At 44.0% G+C, this 20,352-nt stretch overlaps 1 protein-coding gene across 10 annotated transcripts in view; it reads left to right on the top strand.

Moving 5' to 3' along the window:
- Positions 1-20,352, top strand: part of NRG1 (neuregulin 1) — a 458,245-nt gene that overhangs the window by 267,031 nt on the left and 170,862 nt on the right. For 2 of the 10 annotated variants that reach the window (XM_062609792.1, XM_062609790.1), the window contains exon 1: positions 10,088-10,403. The exons of 2 other annotated variants lie outside the window; for them this stretch is intronic. In XM_062609792.1, coding sequence (XP_062465776.1) covers positions 10,160-10,403 — 244 coding nt within the window. In that variant the 5' untranslated portion in view covers positions 10,088-10,159. Of the gene's footprint in view, positions 1-10,087; positions 10,404-20,352 lie in introns of those variants that run through there. 6 more of the 10 variants (XM_062609796.1, XM_062609789.1, XM_062609786.1 and 3 more) reach the window with 5 other exon arrangements.

Below are 20,352 nucleotides of genomic sequence, written 5' to 3'. Positions count from 1 at the left end.
ACACTCAAGAGATTTCTTTATCCACTGCTTTGCACTTTGTTAAATGGTATCTGTCTGTAGAGAGAGGCTCTAGTAAGGTTTCAGATCAGAGCCAGTCCACGATGTTCCAGAAGCCCAGGCAAAACCTGATATTTTCCTACCATTAACTCCAAAGGACTCCAGTTCTACCTCCAGAAGCAGAAAGGAGCACATGGGGAAACCTGCAGGGCAGCGTGGCATGCTGAGAGCTGTTCATCCTGCACCTAGGGAAATGGAAGCGCAGTTGCAGCAGCAAGCCTACCACAGAGTGGGGAAGTGCACATGCTTTTGCTTCTTTCCTGCCAGTCTTCTTGTCTGTTCCCTGCTTTTGTTTCATGTTCCATTTCTTGTTCGTATTTATGGAATCCCACTAAAATGCCTTGGTGTAATCACCTCACATTTGCATGAATTTTTGCTATGCTGTTTATGTTTTTCTTTCTTTCTTTCTGCCTGTCACAAGTCAGCCTGTTGAGTTGTTGTTGTGCAGGTTTATGAGGCAAAATATCCAGCTTTCCATCATGCTCCCAGAGCTTTCCATTCACAATGGAAATACATTCTTTTCTAATTTCCCTGCAGTATGGGCTGAAAATAGAAGGCCTCTGGTTTTGTTGCACGCATGACCCTGCATCACTGAAAAACATACAGCTGAGTTTAGTGTTTGCAAGTAAACCAATTGTCTTTTTGAATATCTTTACTGTATCCAGTCTCTGTAATATAGCATTATTTCATCTGGAATACATGTTGTTTCACTGTCATCTAACAGTATATTGACAATATTAGCAAAGTAGTAATTACCAGCATATTGGCAATCTTAAAAGAAAAGGCTTCTGTTACTTGCTGTATTTTGATAAGGCAACTGCAGGTGTTGTTTTGGTAAGTCCTTATGCCCTGTATTGGAAGTGTGCATTCCCCAGGGATAATTTTCTTGGATGACTTAATTTTTCAGTCTTACAAGGTCCTTTGGAGTTATTTTGGGGGTTTTTTTGGTCAGCGTCCCTGGGCAGCTGATGCGTTGTGAAGAAACTTGACAAAAATGTCAGCTCTTTGTTTTCCCTGTACAATATGTTGTTACCACTGTCATGTTCTACAACCACTCACTGTGAACACATGAGTTACTGGTGCATCCTGGAATATTTCATGGCACTTTTGACTCCTCCCTGGTTTCACTGGCAGGTTCTTACTAAATCATCAGGATTTGGTTGATTGTAATCTCTTTGCTTTTGCTGTAGAGTCCTTTTCTCTGGAGATGTTACTATTAAAGGGACAGACATATGAAATGCTAATAGTAGGCTGATTGTCACTTACCTGATGCAGAATGAAACCTGGCAAAAGAAGGAATAGTTAATACCCCTTAAGAGAGAATAGATATCAGTACGCACTAAAAACAGTGACTGCTGTCAGTCCCATTACTAAGTTGAGAACCTGGTTTTGGTTATAAATGTTACCTTCCCATCTTGGAACATAAACCTTGTGATTTAGGTGGGCAGCTAGGTAGCTAAAATGAGCGCTCTAGTTTACAGAGTTCTCCACTTTGTAACTGTGAAGAATAGTTATGAATAGTTCAGGAGCAAGTGTAGGATTAAATGGGTTTGCATAATGTCCCAGCGTAGAGCTACACAGAACAATGAAGTTATCAAATAACACTTCCATATTTTCCCTTATAACTGACATATCTGCAGTCTTTCTGTGGATTAATCATGAACAGACAAAGGTCTGAGCTTGCAAAATTGCACATGCATTCTCAGTTTTAACTCATAAATAAACTCACAGGAGGAATTGCCATTAAAAACAAATATTTTTTCTCTGGTCAGTGAAGTGATCCCACAACTTTAAGTGCTTTACTAAGCAAGCAGTATAGGACTAGTATATTTAGGGTTACAGGATTCTTGTCTTGGCGCAGTTTTGAATGTTTTATGAGTCAATTAAAACTACTTGAAAGAATTTAGTGACACAGGCACCACACATTTTATTCTCTGACAGCTGAATTCCACATTGTTTTCATAGGGGTAGGATTAATGAAGGTTTTTAAAAAACTTTGCCCCAGAAGGAAGTACCCATATCCCAGTTATTCACATTTTCAAGCACTTAAACTTGGCAGCCAGGGCACAACCTGTAGGAATTTTTCAGTGATCCAAAAGGACCCTAAATATACATCTAGTTAGGTTTTCACAATGATGAAGTACTGTGCTTACTGGGATCTGTGATGCCCAACAGCATCTCCTGAGTTGTACTGTGTGTGTGTGTGTGTGTGTGTGTGTGTGTGTGTGTGTGTATGGTATGAAGGTCTTTAGAAAGTTCTGTCTAAAGAGTATTTCACAACAAGTTTTATCCACAGAGGAAGTCACACCAGACTCATTACATCACAGCACTTCCAGTGCTGAGGGTCTCGAGCTTGACTACCTATTCAGGCTTTAAAAAGGGGTGAACTAGTAAGCAGACAGCAAAGCTATTTGCTATCTACATGCTTTAAACCAGGGTCCATCTGGAAATAGTCATGTGTTATGGCCAAATTTTTGGGCGAGCAAATTGCTGTTTGCACGAACTTCAAAGGAACTGTGCTAAGTTTCCATTCTCAGAGATCTGACCTCTGGGGTTTTTATTCAACTTTCACACTACATTCACTACCTTCCTCACCACACCTTTTGCCAAACAAAGCTATATTTAGCCCTTTGTCTGGTATTTTCCACTGGATTCAATTTTCCCACCACCACTAAGCAACCCATAAAACCTCATTCACAGTTTTGCAAAGCCATGAAAAGAAAAATGAAGATTTTTTGGATTTTTTTTTTTTTAAAAGTAGTTTTAACTTTCCCTTGGCAGTCTTTTACTAGATGTATATTTTGATACTCTCTGTCGTCCCAGAATGATGAAGTATGAGACAGTGACTGCGGGCTCTGCAGTCATCTTAACTGTGGCAGAACAATAGTGCATTAGGACTTCACACCATGTCTCTACAATTGTGGAAAAAAATGGAAGGTAATTAGTCTGGGAAGAGGAACAAGTTCCTATAAAAGCTCTGAATCTGCACTCACAGATCACTGAAGTCACGACTTGCTTTTAGAAATATGATAAAGCCTTGTGCTGACCTGAGATCTCAGGCACTTGTTAAATTGCATGCAAAGCAAAAGAGCAGAGAACTAGTCATACTGGGTCAAACAAAAGTCCCATCCAGGTTAATATCCATTTTCTAATAATGGCCAGGAGCAGGCTTCTAAAGGAGATTACAAGAGCTGGGCATGTAGAGAGCAATTTTCCAGATTTATGCTCCCAGTTCCTGTCCGTCAGCCAGGTACCTTGTTCTCAGGAAAACTACAGTGCCTAGGTAGATTTGTGGTGCATTTCCTCCTCTCCTCCCCACCCTGCTACCCTCCCAAATGGCTGGCAGGGCTCAAAACAGACAAATACACAGCTTTTGTTTTGGCCTGTCTGCAGGTAACACCCCACCTCCACCCCACCCACCAGTGCCCTGCATTTAACACAACTTGAAAACATTATTTTTTGAGGCTTGAAATAACTGGATTTCCCTGGGCTTTAATTTACCACTTGACTAATTTCCTATTTAACCTTTCACTTCAATCCTTATTTCACAGCATGAAATGATACCCTTGCACACCACAGCTCTCTTTTTGAGGCAAGCCTACCAAAATTATCTTCTGCTTGGATGTGATGGAAAGTGCATGCAACTTTCTGAAACAACTCAGTGAAAACAACATATTGCTTATAGAATATTCTCAGTGAAGGTTGCAGCTGAGAAAATTTGGTAGCAGGAATGGCATTTTTTACCTGAAGTTCCACTTATTTAGAAAGGAAAGGTCATGAAGACTTTATGAAAGAACAGTATTTCTCCACCCACATTTCTGAAAGATACCTATGTCTGTGCCTGGCTTTAAGCAAAGGAGTTGCCATAGAAATATTCCTTTGCCTAATATGATGCCTGCTAAATCTGGGATTTAAACAGAGACACTGTAATTAATCACACAAATTTTTATAGCCTGAGCTAAACAGTCAAGACTTGCTAGCTATAGATAAGTATTTCTTACACAGCTAAGGCACAACAGGGAATCTTACCACTGGCTCGGGCTTTAATTAGACACATCTTAATTATCTTGCTGGTTGAAAGACCTTAAAACAAATCTGGAGTGACTGTACACCCTCTCTAAAGCTGTATTTATTCATTTTTGCTTAGGATTTAAATAAGAAGAGTTATGGAAAAAACAAAGCCCACACAGAGAGACTCCTGTCCCCACATACAATATATTTTTGTTTACTGCTGCTCATCTAACCCGTTTTCATGGGCAGCAAAAGCTCCAGTAAAATCACAGCAGTTCTGAACTAGCTGTGAACGTATGTGTGTGGGGAGGTATGTGCAAGCATGAAGTCTTATCCTTCATTTTGTATGTTGATGACAAAATGGATCTAAACAACTTTTGCACTTAACAGCAGGCCATTTAACTGACTTTTCAGTGAAATCCACACAGAAAATATGCATCTGCATGCCCAGTCTATGGGGCTAGACCTCTTGGTATGCTCAGACAAGAAAGAATACCCTCAGCTGGTCCCGTTGCAGTTGTCCCATCAAATACTAGGCCACAGACAAACAAAGCATGGAATTGATGAGAACACTTATGTGAAAGAAGGGGTTATTTCAGTTCCCAATCTTCTAAGTATTTTACCAGTTCAAAGTTTTTGGACAAGGTACCTAAGAGCTTGTCTAACTCCTGAGAAATAAGAGATGTGCACTTGCATCTTTTCGGACAGATGAAGGAACCAAGCTCAGGTTTCTCCTCTTAGGGAGAGGACATTTTCCTGCACTGGGCTGTTAGCACAAGCAGGAGGGAGGATGTCTGTCCTTGTTCTGATCATTTTCAAACAGCATCTCCTTTTTTTATGATGTTTGTGTTTTGCTTTGGGGCTGTGAATGCACCTCCCTGAAATAGGGAGTTGAAAGCCTCCTAAGCTCCAATGAGACATTTTGGGTAACAATTAACACTTGGGTAGTTTGTTGCTTAGTACACATCACAGTTGTAAATCCCACCATTGGGTACTCCTCAGGCACTGAATGTGGAGCCTGTGTGCCTAATTCAGGGTGCTGTTTTAATGACCAGATCATGAAGAGTTTGGAGCTACAAAGCTGAGAGCTGCTGGGGTTTAAATCCACTCTCAGTTCCGAATTGTTTTCCCTTCTGTAAAGAAAAATGCTAGTAGCTTTGCCATACAGCCACAAGGGTGTTTTGAAGACAAGATGTTTTGGAGATTATATGCCATTGAGATAATCTCATGAAGGAGATTGTGGCAGAGCAGGCAAAACACATTCCAGGGTCATTGACTCCAAAGGGGAGCTGTTTTCTTCAACAGACCCTGTGGGGCAAAGGCACTGTGAACTGTAGTCCTTGGGGGTCTATCAGGCTAGCAGAGTTATTTAGTCAGGGACACTGAGATAGTAGCAGACCTGTCAGGAGCAGGGTATGCCAGTCTAATTTGGAAGGCCTGTTGCTCCCTTGTGAGTGGACCAGGAGGATGAAGATTATCATGCTTGGCCACTAAGGTCTTGCCTAAAGTGAAGAAAATCAATCTGGATCTAAAACAGGTTCACATTTAATGTGAATTTGCTAAACCACATTAAATCTCTGTTTTGGCATTTTAATCAAAGGTGCTTTTAATGTGATTAGACTTCGTTGTCTTACCAAGTGAACTGGTCTGAACTTAATTTCAGAATATTTTAGTCCTGAATTAGAATATCCACCCAGAAATTGATGAAGTTTCAATACACTTAAAAAATTAATTTGGATCATTTCTGTGACAGCACAATATGTGGACCTGAACACTGGTCAATGGATTCACAGCACTAAAGTGAGAAAGCTGTCAGTACTGCTGGGGCTAGAGAAGTTTGGATTCAAACAGGGGCTGCCAAAATTATTCCTCTTAATAGGTTTTCACCTTCCATGCCTTTTCACCTAGTCTACTTTTAGAGGCCATGTCCTTGGTTATAACTAACAATGTTTTTCCGAAGTGTAGTATCCTGTAGAAACTTCGGCCTGATATGTTTTTGAGGAAGACAAAGCTTATGCCCATTAACTGCACAAAAATATTTTTTCATCCATCAAACACCGAAGAGCATCAATGTATTGCATATTAATGGGGGTAGGAGTTGTGAGTAGATGATTTTAAAAGTTCTGAAGTGGTAAATGTTAAAGCATCCATCTCTCCTGTTGCAACAACTTCCTGAATTTACACAAATCAAGTCTGTAAAAATTATTGGTAAATTGGAGACTATCAGGTCTTGTTTGTAACAACATATATACAGACACATGTACAAACAACTCTGAAATGTGCTATTTCCTGAAATAGACGTTAATGGGACGTCATCACCTGTCACGATTGCTGCTGTTGCCAAAGATGCTGGTCTGTGTCTTGACCTTTAAGCCACTGTTAGGATACCTTTGTGTAATCAAGATTCGCATCTTCAAAATGTCAGTAGAACAAAAGCTACTGTTGTCCTGACCCAGCTGAGTAGATGTCAAAGGCTTGGTGCTTAGCTGCTGACAAAATTTCAAGTCCAGCTTAAGATAAAAGTGTGTTTTATTCATAGTTATGGTTAGGATTTACCATTTAGTTCTGTTTATGCCAATGTTCCTTACTCTTTTCTTGTCACCAGTGGCATAGCAATAAGCAGTTTTGATCTTATGCAGATTGTCTTCCCACTTGTTTTTATGGGTCTTAAAGGAACACCAAGTAGAGGAAAAGAGAAATTGGCAGTCCACAGTTTAGGGGAAGACTGAGAAGAGGATTAAACCATGAACTGGAAATCAAAGAACTGAGTTTGTTAAATAAGAACATTTTTTGTAAGAAAAAAGAAAAACGAAAAAAGAAAAAGGTATTTAAGCACTTCGTACTCTTGTGGTAAGGCTTTGGAGTCTCAGAGTACTTGCAGTTTTGTACAGCCAGTGTATTTGTAAAAATGAACCTAGAAGCAAAAGAAAATCAGATTGTTGACTTTTCATTCAACTGTTTGTTACTATGGAGCACTTTTTATTTATTTTTGTTTGCCGGTATGTCTCTTTCACTGTGCATTGCATTTTGCAGAGATATGAGTGAAAAATCAGACTTAGCAGTGTTCTGCATTCACTTTGCATGATATATACAATTGTACAAAGTGCAGAGGTCCAGTCCAGAGTAGCCAGACTACCAGCCCGACTACCAGATAAGCATGAGCATAGGCGGAGCTAAATTTCTATGCTGAAGAAGTTGACTTGGGGAGAGCACGGAGGTTAAGGAGCAAAAGCTTCATGCACAGTTTCCATCTGTGTTGGCGGCAAGCAGGAGGCCCTCTTTTACCTGTCCTACAATGAACTGATGCACTGTCAGTTTCCCAAGCAACTGTGTAATTTTTATGAGTTTGTGCAACGTGTTTAAACTATATAATTTCCACTGAAATGATGTACATGGTTCTTCCATCTATTACAAGAAGTTGGATGTTTGAACTGATAAAGTGCTTTGAGATTAGTAGATAGGACTGTGCTGTAGCAGCTCAAGGGATTGTTGTACATTGATCATTTTCTGATTGGTCTCTGACAAGCTCACTATCTACTACAGTACTGCAGCTGAGGGGGAAACAGCTGTTTTAACATGGTGCCCTGTCAGCTGCTACCCACTCTGCTGAAGTACCTCACAGCTGGTGACAGCAAAAGAGGAGAGACGGTCTTATGTGACATGAGTGATACTTGCATCTTTCTCGTCAGTGTATGCAGGAGTCAATCACACCCTTCTGCTGCAGATCTGTGACACATTGTCTAAAATGAATGATAGTTTCCCCCTGGGAATAACAGGCTTCTCTCAGGGGCAGATTTCTGGTATGCTTTCTCAAGAAATTTCCTGTTTCTGACAGAAGGTGCCAGGGAGTCAGGAATATGGCACTGCATTTTTAGTCTTTCATTTTGAAAGTATCCTCAGCCTCCTGGGGTCTTCTTACAGTATCACACCCTCAAAAGGAGAGTGGTAGGGGGTCCACCCTGTGTCCTTCTCATAGAGCCTCGATGCTGATAATTCCCGGGAATGATGGTCTGATACTGATGAACACGGAGTGAAGATGATGTTTACCTCAAGCATTTAGATTTTGCAAAGTACAGAAAAACAGGTCATATCGACATTAATTGAAAGTACGCTTTATTACCCGACACAGCCCTTTAGATATTGCTGGAGTAGGCTGCCTCCTTGCTGAGTAGTGACCCCTTAAGGAGAAACCGAGCTACTGACACCAGTAATATCTCCCCATCTCCAGCTGCTCTTCCGTGAGATTTGCTTTCTCTCCGCGCCCTGACTGGGGCTTATTCCCTCATTTACGGTTCAGTACACTTGAAACAGGATGTCATAACGCCGTGTGTCAAGAAATTCAGAATGTTGCTCAAATGCGTCCTGTAGTTGGCATCTTCTGTATCTTTTTGTGTCAAGAATTGTACCCAGGTCTTTTACTCACTCCCCCCCCCCCCCCCGCCCAGTGGTTTGATTTGCTCACTGATGCTGTATTGCCAGGCCACCGAGGAACTGCATTTTTTTTGCCTTATTGTTTTGCAGTCGATATTGTACATTCTTCTTATTTTACCATAGAGACAGAACTTAACAAGAGTACTGTGGTTTTCTGTTTGTTTCAAAGCCCAAATGCTGAACACCCAGCTTCACTGGTTAACCACTGCTTTCTTAAAAAAAATCTTACTCTAGAAGAGCATCTTGACATAATTGAGCCCTAAAACTTTCAGTCCCAAAAGATGAGGAACGCCGTATATGTTGGGTTTGGAGTGTTTTGTCTTTTGGGGGCCTCACTCAGGAAGACTTTTGAATGTTTTCAATCAAACAATATTTAAAAAGCATTTTATAGAATCTTTTGTGCATGGTAATCATCGCAAATGTTTTTGCAGCCTAGGGGAAACATGGTATAGTCTCTTCTAGAGAAGGAGGAATCACTGAGAACTGTGAAGTAGCAATCCTACTTGTAGGCTCTGATCTTACCTGGTTTTCCATGTTGCATGACCTTACTAAGCATACAGGGGAAACCTTCCATTGTGAGATTTTAAGTAGTTTGGTGCAGACCTTTCCTGTAACTTCCCAGAGTATTGTGTTTCCCACCTAATGGTGTAAGGGCATCTCCTACAGATAATGGAAATCAGCAGGGAATGCGGCTCGGGTTAGCTGAGCAACTATATACACAGATTCTTTAAGGTTTCTGCGTGACGGTGGAGTTCAGTTCGGTATATTTACAGTTACCTGTTACTTTAAAGCTGTCTCGGCCATGGCTATACCGGATACAGTTTCGCCTATGAACGGCAAGAAGTCTTTCCCTGATCAGCTCACAGTCTGAGAACTAGCGGTCCTGTGATCAGCCCCGTGAGAGGATACACACAAAAGTAGCGAAGGACCCACGCTGAGAAGACGGGGCGGTAGTGAGACCTCCCCGGCGGCAGGATCTCCTTGCAAAGCACCAGGCGCGGGACAGCACGCTGGCCCCGCAAACCCGCCTTGATCTGAGCCCCCACCACAGCCGGGGAGGGCTGGCGCGGCCGGTCGGGAACCTGAAGCAGGTGCCTAAGTGGCAGCGCGCAAGGACGCGAGGAGCCGCAGCGGCAGCTACCGCCTCTCGCTTTTCGGATCGCCGGCCCCGAGCCTCTCCCCCGCGGTGTGCCCGCAGGTCGGCGGCGGAGACACTCGCGGGCTTTGCCGGGCGAGGGGGGGGGGGCACCGGGCTGCACCACTCACCCTGTCCTGCCCCGCCCCGCCTCTCCACCGCCGGGACCGCGGTGCCTGCGCCCTCCCCGGGGCAGGGGCAGGGGCCGGGGCCGGGGCCGGGGCCGCGGCAGCCCCACACCCTGGGGCCGTGCAGGCGCCTCTCGAGAGCAAGCGTACGGTGCCCGGGGCGGGCATTAGTGAGGCGTGTGCCGAGGGGGTGTGTATGTGGGCTGGAGTTTATTATTATTATTATTAGGAGAGGAAGGGAAAAGGCAAGAAAAAGGAAAAAAAAAAAAAAAAAAAGAAGGGGGTGGAGAAGGAGGGAGGGGGTGAAGGGAAAAAAAAAAAAAAGCCCGGAGAGGAGTTTCCCAAAACTTCCAAGGAACTCGCGGCTCCAAGTCCCAGGCGGCGGCAGGCAAGAGCGATGCTGGAGCCTCGGGCGCTCCGGGAACCGACAGCGGCGGCGCCGAAGACGGCTGCGGGCACGGCCGCGGGCACGGCCGCTGGGACGGCCGCTGGAACGGCGGCGGCTGCGAGCGCGGTGCCGGCCGGAGCCGGGATGGCCGAGAAGAAAAAAGACGGCAACGGCAGGAAGGGGAGGAAGGGCAAAGGGCCGGGCAAGAAGCCCGGTCCAAGGGAGCAGGGCGAGGCGCCCGGGTCCGCCACAGGTAAGCCCTTCGGCAGGTGTGGGGGCCGCCCATCGTGGACCCACTGCACTCTTCCCACACCCGTGGGACCGCACGGTGTGGTCGCATCCCCGGTTCCTGGCCCGGCCCCGCGGCGGCTGCTTGCCGATCTGCCCGGCCCCGCGGAGCAGCGGAGTTGCCGGGAGCCCCTCGGCTATCCGACCGCGGGCCGGTCTGCCGCCCGCCCTCCTTTCCTCCCACCCGCCCTTAACTCTGAGCGGCTCTCGGCCAGCTGTTGCTTTTTTTTTTTCTTTTATTTTCTTTCTTTTTCTTCCCCCTCCCCCTTGCATTTTTGGGAAGGCGTGGGGCTCTCTCTCCGATTACAAAACACGTTTTCTGCCCCTTCCCCAGAAATCACTTAGCTGAGTTAACAGATGGCAAACTTTCGTGTGGGGTATTTTGTCTAAACTTGCAGCTATTTACTCAGGGATGATCAGAAAGGACATTTCGCTCACTTAGCAGCACGTGCTGTTTCTCGTATGCCTCCCCACTATGAAGGGCGAGGATTCGTGCTGGTGATACCCCAGCCCTTCCTAGGTGTCCACAGGCAGAGGACTCTGTGGATCGACCTCAAAGGCAGGGCGCGCACTGATCATGCTGCCTCACTCGCTGTAGTTATTTATTTGTATTAGCCAAACACCTCAATCAAGATCGAGACTCCTAGTGCAGGGGAGCACATGATGTTTTTCCTAGAGAGCTCTATGCTACCTAGTTTATCAGAAAGCCTAGCGGTACATGCAAATGCACTTGGCTTTCTGCAGCAGCAGTGTGTAGCTGGAGTCAGTGGTTAGTTTACCTATTTCTTTGACTTGTTTGCTGTTTGTTGGAATTTACTTTTTTTTTTTTAAGAGCCATATGAAAAGCAGTCAGTTGCCCAATTTGGGCTTGTTTGGTTGGTTGGTTTGTTTTGTTTGGTGTTGGTTGTTTTGTTTGGGTTTCTTTTCTTTTTTCTTTTTTCCTCTAAACAGACAAACAGCTCCAAAGGGTAAAACTTCCTAAATATACCTCCATTAATTTTGCTTAGTGCATCATGATGCTGCTCTAGAGTTCAAGCCATCAGCGCTCAGGGAGGATGTGTGATTCAGCACAGCAGCAGGTATCCCCTTGGGCTAATAATCCTCAAACTAGCACTGCCCAATGCATCCTCTTTTGCTCTGTCTTTTGAAGACACAGTTCACCCAGCTGAGTGGACATAAGTGAGTTTGAGGTACAGCCATCAACATTTCCCTTGTGATGCCAAGCTAGAGACAAACTCTCCTTTTGATCCTCTTTCTCTCACACTGGGTCTTTACAATGTTGTTTATTGTTACCATACTAGTATAGTGAGCATCTCCTACAAAAACTGGGAGATATACTTCTTTGAACATTAAAACCTCTGGCGAACCTACCCATGACAGCTGGGCTGCTCAAAGTGTTTGAGGGGTTTTTGTTTGGTTTTATGGTTGACAAAAGCCAGGAGGACAGTGGCATGTCGGAAGATTTGTGATAGGAAAGCTCTTTTGAGGACGTGTAAAGGGGAGACACATTTTCTGACTATGCGCCTCAGAGTCCCATAGTGTCCCATCCTATTCTTGTAGGAGAGCTTTCTTTTTCCTGCTTTGTGGATGATTTTCTGTCTCCAGTGGAGTGGGGTTGCTGCACTGGAGGAACTGGGATTGTTTCTGGAAGTCAGATCCAGCTCTGTGTGGAGTGCAGGAAGCTCCACATACCTTGGGTTGGGCATTTGTGCCAGTGCTGAGGGAGCAAAGAAAGGAGCTATGAACCAGAGGGGATATGTTTGAGTAACCCAACCAAATTAATTGCCAATTAAGAACAGATTTTTTGAGAAGATGGTCTTCATTCTTTGGTGTGGAGAAGCAGAATAACAGGCTGGAGGATCCAAAGAGGTATATATCACCTAAAGTTTAGGTATCAATTTGTATTTAATTCCCACTTCTGGTGCTGTGGTCTGATCATGTCTGCCATGTTTTATCTGAAAGATGGCAAGTGTAGACTGATGTTCACCAAGGGAGGGCTCAGACCACTCCTAACTCCTAAGGCTTTGCTAAATAGCTAGAGGGCTCATGTTCCTACTAAGCCAGGCTACATCAGTATTTGAACGAGAAAAAGTCCACTTTTCTGCAAGTGTTTACCTCAGTTTTCCAAAGCTCCAGTATGTTTTTGTTGGTATGAAAGAGTACCGCCTTTATCCATACCTGACATTGCTATTCAAAAGTTACCTGTGTGGGCAAGAACTGAGCATTCTTCTATCTTACATAATTAAAATCCTACTCCTTCCAAGATGTGAGTGTATGTGGTAAGGTAATTCACATGTGTAGCTAATCCATATAGTGTTTGAAGGTATGGTATCTAATAGGAGAATGAAATACAGCATAAGACATCATTGTACACTTAGCTCACAATCGAATAATCTAACACTAGAAACGTTACATTTATAAATTTTATTAAATCTGTTACTTAAGAGTATTTTCTCTTGGGAGGGCATTTAGAACAAGTGATACTTTAGAAGAGAAAGAGCAGAAAGGTTTGTTAATGTAAGATCGTATGATCATAGAATGGTAAGGGCTCAAAAGGACCTTAAGATCGCCTACTTCCAGCCCCCCTGCTGTGGGCAGGGACACTTCACACTAGACCATGTTGCCCAAGGCTCCCTCCAACCTGGCCTTGAACACTGCCAGGGATGGAGCATTTACCACTTATTTGGGCAACCTGTTCCAGTGCCTCACCACCCTCACAGTAAAGAACTTCTTCCTTATATCTAACCTGAACTTCCCCTGGTTTAGTTTGAACCTGTTACCCTTTGTCCTGGCACTACAGCCCAAGATACAAGAGTCCCTCTCTAGCATCCCTGTAGCAATGGGCTTTTATTCTCTCTGTTCAAGCATATCAGAGCTTTGATTAATAACTGGGCTACACATGTTGATTAACAGTACTTAGTAGGGATGATATGAAGGCCTTCTAACTTTGGTGTTACCACGATTTCTCCTTTTTGCTAATACAATTTTGCTGTCGTACCTGATGATGAGGTATGTGTAGGATATGCAGTCTGAGAGGTCATGAAACAGTTTTGCTTTTTAGTAGCAACTAAAAGTCCCTACTTTCTTAGATTGAATTATGCCAGGAATTGGCATCTTCTCTGCTGTTATTCTCTGTCAGTAGTTTGCATCCAGTCTTCCTCCTATATGAAAAACAGCAGCTTGTGGCCAGTCACCAGTTTTAAGATCTGTGCACTAGCACAGAAGCTTTTAACAGATCTTTAGGGTTTTTTATTTACTGCTGCATTGTTTTATTTTTTCTGATCACAGCTTATCTCAGCTGAGTTTGCTTTTGGCTGTCAAACTGTATCACATATCCCTTCAATCTTGGGTCTGGAAGCATCTAATTGATAACTTGTCACCAAGTTGGGAATTGGCTTTATGATTTGGGAAAAAAAAAAAGTGTGTGAGAAGGTGTTTCTTTACTACGTTCTGTCATAACTTACCTGTAAACTCTGCATAACCATTCGAGAAGAGAGTTACTGGAAATAGAACAAACCCCAAACTTGAGCAAGCTGTGTCTCATACGTTAGCTGCACAGTGGTAACACACACAAAAAAGAATCTTCATGTTTTTCATTGCCCAGGTAAAATGTAGACTCTGTTACAAAAGCTTTGGGAGGTTCATGTTGTCATGGTTTCTTTTGTTACTAAAATTGTGTAGAAGAACATTTCATCCTCTCACTTCAAGTGGTCTTGAGTAAACTGATTCTGTCTGGCTTGTCTCAAGTCAAGAGTGATTGTCTCTTCCTTCAGCAGGGTACTCTGGGCCATGATAAATACAGAGGGTAGAAAACTGAGCAAAGAGTGTTACAAATGGACAGAAGCTTACAGCTTTTCTCTGAGTGATTTCACTGAACTGCTGTGCCAACAGAGGATTCAGACAGGCTCAACAAATATGCCAGCAGGGCGTCCCAAGGCATCGCCAGCACGTTGAAATACATCCAGCCTGGGCAAGGAAACCTACTGCAAGGAAGCTGAGGTTGTGAAACAAGGTCTCCAGACCTCTTCCTCACAAAGGGACTGCTCCTGACTTTGGGTGCTCTTACAGCAGGAGCAGGGAGACTGGGACTGGAGGCACTGTGTCAGCATTTGAACCTCCTGCCAGCCTAGCCTTTGCATTGGACCACATAAGGTGGTGCTAGCGAAGTGAGGGAAAGGAATCAACCTAGGAAAATTCCCTCTATGAAAGAGCTGTGTTTTGGAAAGTAAGGTGGTGCACCAGCACATCAGCTGCGCAGCCACTTGGTCAAGTGTTCCCAGGCATCTCAGGTAATGTGAGTTTTCAGGTGGTTCCTGGTTAGCAGAGAAGATGAGGAAGGGGCTGCTGGAAAGGACAGAGCATGAGAAGACATGAAGTATTTCTGAGAACACCACCTTGATGTGTTCAAAGACTGACAGTGCAGTCCAAGCAGTGAGCTCTGTAGCTATGGGTTACACCAGTCACACTCTAGGTAGGAAAAGCAAGACTCTTCAAGAATCTGGTACACAAAGGCAAATTTGTTTGGGGAAAAGGATGAGTAGCAAAGATGGGTCCCAATCATCATTTCAGTGAGGTGACCTCAGCAGCATTGTTCTGAACACATCTACACTTGCAGAGCCCAGAGAAGGGAGGTTGTAGCCATTGGCATAAAAAATAAGTACCTGGTACTTGCTGGCAAGAAGTTTAATTTAGAGTTATATAAAATAGCAGAGCTTTGAGACTACACTGCAAAATACACAGCATGAAGTTCAGATGAGATGAGTGTGACTGAGCATCACCTTTGACTGCATCCTGGTAGCAGGCTTGGCTGATAGAAAAAGAAATAGTTTTGATCATATTAAAGACCAAGTTGCAGGTCAGGGCTTGGTTGGGAGGATTACAGTTCAGTCTGAAGCTTGCTAAGTTTAAATTGATACTCAATAAGGAGAGGTCAGAAGGCAGGTCAGTATTTCAGCATGAATTGAAGACAAGAGCCTTGCAGATGGAATGAGAGCTGTGATTTCTGGTAAAACTTGTCCACTTCAGTGAAAAATCATTGCTTAGAAGGAGTGACAGCTTCTGGTGTATCCAGGCCAAAATATTTATGTGGTGCAGGTATGCCTGTACATTTTTCTGTGAGGAAAGCCTCTCCACCTGCAATGCCTGAATGCTCCAAACATTCCACACAATCTTCAGAGCAATTTTGAGAATGAATCCTTTAAAAAGCATGCGAGTGTGTTCATGTTTTGTGAATAAATAAGATTAGTCACCATTCAACTTTTTTGACTTAGCACTACAAGTACTACTTGACTGTATCCATGGGAATGCAAACAGAATTGTGAGGACATACCAGTACTGTTGTCAGGTAAATACTGTATGTGTATAGAAAGACATTTCCCTTGTGAAATAAACCCAGAAACTGGTCTAAACTTTGTGCGAATGTTGATAATTGGGGAAGGCCAAACAAAATTTTTATCTTGGGTATAAAAATGCCACAATTTGCTAAGCTATGCAAGGATTTTAAAACATTAATCCCTGGCAAAGCTTGTGAGCTGACACTCAGATCTGAGTTTGTCTGTTTGTAATTGTGGGCTTCTCTTTTTTGAATGTCTGGAAAGTCAGTAACTGAAAATAAAAAAAAAAAAAAAAGAAAAAAAAACCACCCACAAAACAAATTGAGTGAAACAGTTTGAAACAGCTCTCATAAGTAAAAAGAAAAAGGATCCTATGTGGCTGATTTTTCAGGAGGCTTTAGCACTCTATTTGGAGCAACTCACTTTTCATCTTGCCTACTGAATCAAAGTCACTGGGTTTTCAAGAAAACTTTCTGGGTACTCAATTCATGAAAGTCTAGCCACAAAAAAATCACACAGAAGCTACTGAGCATCTTTGGAAACAGATTCTGCTTTAGGCTTTACCTAAGTGACAATTTGTTATTCTGAAAGTAAAGCGAGCTAAGTGCTGAACTGTGGAAAACTCTTCCAAGCATCTCCCTTCCCCCACCTTCCCTTTTTAATCTGTCCGGAAGCATCTGATAGTTCTTTGAGGCAGGTACTTATAACCAAGAGCAAAACAGTGAAGAACAATTGTGTCGCAGAGTGTCAGAAGCTCTGGAAATGCTATGAATTCTTACGAAATCAGTGTTTTGTTAACATTCCAAAAGTAACAAGAGTGAATGTGCCTTTAACAGTACTGATAGTTTATCATGTTCCGTTATGATACAAGAAAACAAACGAAGTGTCAATAGTTTGTGTGAGTCATACTAGCTGCACAAAGAACCGCTTGAACAAGCTTGAGGTGTTTCAGTTAACCCTCAGTTGCTCCCTCAAATACACCGAGTCTTGGGGTCTGCGGGGGCCAGGGGGAGATCTTGTTCCAGCCCGAGAAAATTGAAAGTCTTGCATTTGAAACATTACGGTGTCAGCGTCGGGGCTACAGGCGGCGTGCAGCAGAAAAAACACTCCAGGGCGGCGGGGCTTGCACGGAATGCTCACGGGGCGCTAAAACTGATGAAAATAGTCATCATCATAACGAAAGGGGAGAATATCGGCGGGTGACCAGAGGAAAGGCAGAGGGGCTGGAGGACGGAGGGGTGCCCGTGCCGCTGCTGGTGTCGGTGCCGCCGGCGGCCGCGAGAGGGTGCGGCGGGAGCGCTGCTGCTGGCGCCGGCCCCGGCGGTTCGGGTTCGGAGCTCCGGACCTGCCGCGGCCTCCCCTCCTCGGGCCCTGCACATAGCAGGCAGTGGGGCGGGAGCCGCCCGCTGCCCCAGACCGGCGGGGCTCGGGGTGAGGAGGTGGGTGCAGGAGGCCTGAGGGGATGTTTTTCGGCCCTGTGGCTCTATGGGTGCTTCGACACTGTTAGAGGGTGAAGATGGCAACTTGAAAAGCAGTCTCCTGAAAATTCAGGAGGGGTGGGGCTGTTACGTTGTGCTGCAGGTCAGTGCATGTGCAGGTGAACTGGTAGAGAACCTGTGACGGTGGCTTAGGTCCCAGCAAACACTGTTCTGATCTCGGGTGATAGAAGTGTGAAATTGCCCAGTGTGAGTTCACAGAGATGTTCATGAGTACGCTTTTCTCCTCTTAACTCTTTCGCCTCCCTTCCTTCCTCTCTGTCTCCCTTCCTCCCTCTCTCCTCTCCTCTCTCCATTGCTTGCTCCATCACTCATTTCCTCCCTTCCCCCTTTTCTCTATCCTCACCTCTTTCTCCCATTCTCTTCTTTTTTTTCTCTTACTCCTTTCCATCCATCTGCCCTTCCTTCTGTCCTTCCCATCTGCTCTATTTCTGTTAATGAGAAATTTATTTATTTATTTTTTTAAAAAGGAAAATAAGCAAGGTATTCATAAGGGACAAATAGCAGTCTTTAACTTGACCTCCCGACTAGAGTAAATGCTAGTGTTTTATTTCTGCACAGAATACTACTTGTCTCTGGTTTTGCATTTCTGGTTGTGTAATTTTCTGTGGGATCATTATATTTGGGGAGAAATCAACCATGTTACGTAGTTTGTTCACTGTGGGCCATTTGTCTCCTCCTAGCTCTGAGAAGGAGTCTACTGGCTTTGCAGGCCAGGGAGGAAGAGAGAGATGTTAATCCATTTGTGACAGTTCACTTGGGAGCCTTTCCTCATTCCCTCTGTGCATTTCTTTCTCAGGTTTTATGAGCTGATGGTCCTTCCACTTCTGTAAGCAGGGGGAATCCAGGTCAGGTAGCTTGGGCTTGGCATTCAGATGTGGACTCAGGCTGAGCCTTGCTCAATGTCTTTCTCCTGCATTAACAGCTTTCATTTTACCCCTGAGTCAACCACATGCCATGTCCTATGGCTAATGGTTAATCCTTTTGAAGACAGTTACAGAAGCATGAATGCATACTTGAGATGACTAAACAGAGTCCATGGTAACATCCAGTTGCAGAGGTGATTGGTAGAGGTTGTTCCCACTGCTGTTACTGTCAGAATTACATTTTAAATCCAGTATTAGAATGTTATGTGTGAGTGGATGTGATGTTTTAGCAGGATTGTTGGCTCCTACAGTGACAGACTGATCAGTTTTCCTTTGCAGAAGTGCAGTGGACCTAGAAAGGAAAAAAAAGGGGATGTTCTGTCAATATTATATTGCACCTGTGTATGAAACAGCACTGAAAACTGCTCTGAGTTATTGCATTATACTTGCAATGGATGCTAATAAATGAAATGAGGCTCATTATTCTTTAAATACTTTTTTGCATGTAGCCTTGATTTGTGCCAAATAAGCTGGTGTTGTTTGTATCATCACAGTTCTTTGAGGGGTAGCTGAAATCTGTGTCCTTCAAATTCTGCCTTATGGAACAAGCTCAGTCTGAGAGCAAGCTCTGATTGCCTAGGAGCCAAAAGTTTACAGATGTTCAAGGTCATGCCAGATCAGAGTCTCATCCCAACACAGAAACCAAGTCTCTTGACTCTCAGTCTAACCTCTTTCTTCAACCACTCTGTTTCCTGACATATGGCCATTCTAGAGATAAGAATAACATAGAGATAACAGAAGCCAGGCTTTTACCCTGTTTTTGATGTGCATAAATATTCCTTCCCCTCTAGGAAAATCAGTTTCCTGGAGGCCACTGTGCATTGTTGATCTCTCTGTTGCAGAGGGGACAGAAAGATGGGGGGTCTTTTTAGGTAGCATGTGCATTGCTGCCCCACAGGTCCTGTGCAGCCAGCTCTTGGCAGGAGCAAGTTCCACAGCAGGGATATGGGGATGAAGGGCATAAAGGAAGATGTCAATTGTGTGCCACTATGCCAGACTTGTATGTTCAGGGAGTGTCACTGGTTGGATCTGAGAGACCCTCAGAGAGAAGGTGGTATTAGAAAAGTTTTCCAGCAGGCTGCTTCCAAAGGCAGCATGTCCCCTTGCAAGAACAGAAGAGGAACTTCTCATACGCCTCCAGTGGGAACAATGTGATCTGTAAAAAGTGGTGTCTTAGGGTAGCCAATGCCTCTTTCCTGTTTCTGCCCTCTGCTGAAGTTCTGCAGTGAACCATACCAGCTTTATAGAGGTTAAAGAGGTTACTTTTGGAGAAGTTAGCAAAGCTTTTGAAAAGCAAACCTGAAAACATGAAAGCTGCTAGTTGAACTTGTAAAGGGTGGGCTGGAAATGCAGAGGTATAAAGCTCACTGTAAAGAGTGTGTTCTCTCTGGGAGCTCTCAAGGATGAATGGAGCTGCTGGTGCACTGGTGAGGTTAGTTGAAAGGCACTGATTTTAAAAGTGGAGGCAGTTAGGCAGAGGAAGGACATGTCTGAGTATGTGGAGGATTTCTGTTCACAGCATCTGAGATGAGGGTTGGTATCTTTTTTTGAAAGGTATGCTATAGTTCAAGCAAAAGCTATGGGATGAATGCAGAAATTACTGGGTGAGGTCTTTTTTGCATGTCAGGCTTCTCCACTGACCTCCTGAGCAAGTTGTTGCCAGACTACACAGACAGTGTAGGTTCCAGCAGTCTTGGCCTCATCTTTTCTTTCTTTTTTATTGATGCATTTTGATTTAAATCGATTTTTTTCTTAAGCATGTTGCACATGGCATGTGAGAAATTGCTGCAAATGTACAAAAGGCTAAGTGCAAGTGCTGGATGACATAATGAGCTGTGGGGAAAGAAACTGATTGTCAGTGAAAGTGAAACTGATTTTGAGCACAGGTTTTCTTGGCTGTGTGAAGTGCCAGCAATGGTCAGAAATGGGAAAACTATTTCAGAGCAATAATCTGGGTTGGGGTAGGAGAGGGGATTTTGAAATTATGTCAGAGAATGGGAATTAAAATAGCTAACCATCCTTTTTAACTCAGGCCTACTCCTGGTACTCTGTTCAGCTCTGGGGCCCCCGGCATAAGGATGTAGACCTGTTGGAGGAAGTCCAGAGGAGGCCATGAAGATGCTCAGAGGGCCGGAGCACCTCTGCTATGGAGACAGGCT

The sequence above is a fragment of the Pezoporus occidentalis genome, unplaced genomic scaffold, assembly GCF_034315485.1.
Source record: "Pezoporus occidentalis ecotype Australia unplaced genomic scaffold, CSIRO_AGI_Poc_V1 ctg140, whole genome shotgun sequence".
Classification (NCBI taxonomy): domain Eukaryota; kingdom Metazoa; phylum Chordata; class Aves; order Psittaciformes; family Psittacidae; genus Pezoporus; species Pezoporus occidentalis.
This window is presented reverse-complemented; position numbering and strand designations above follow the sequence as displayed.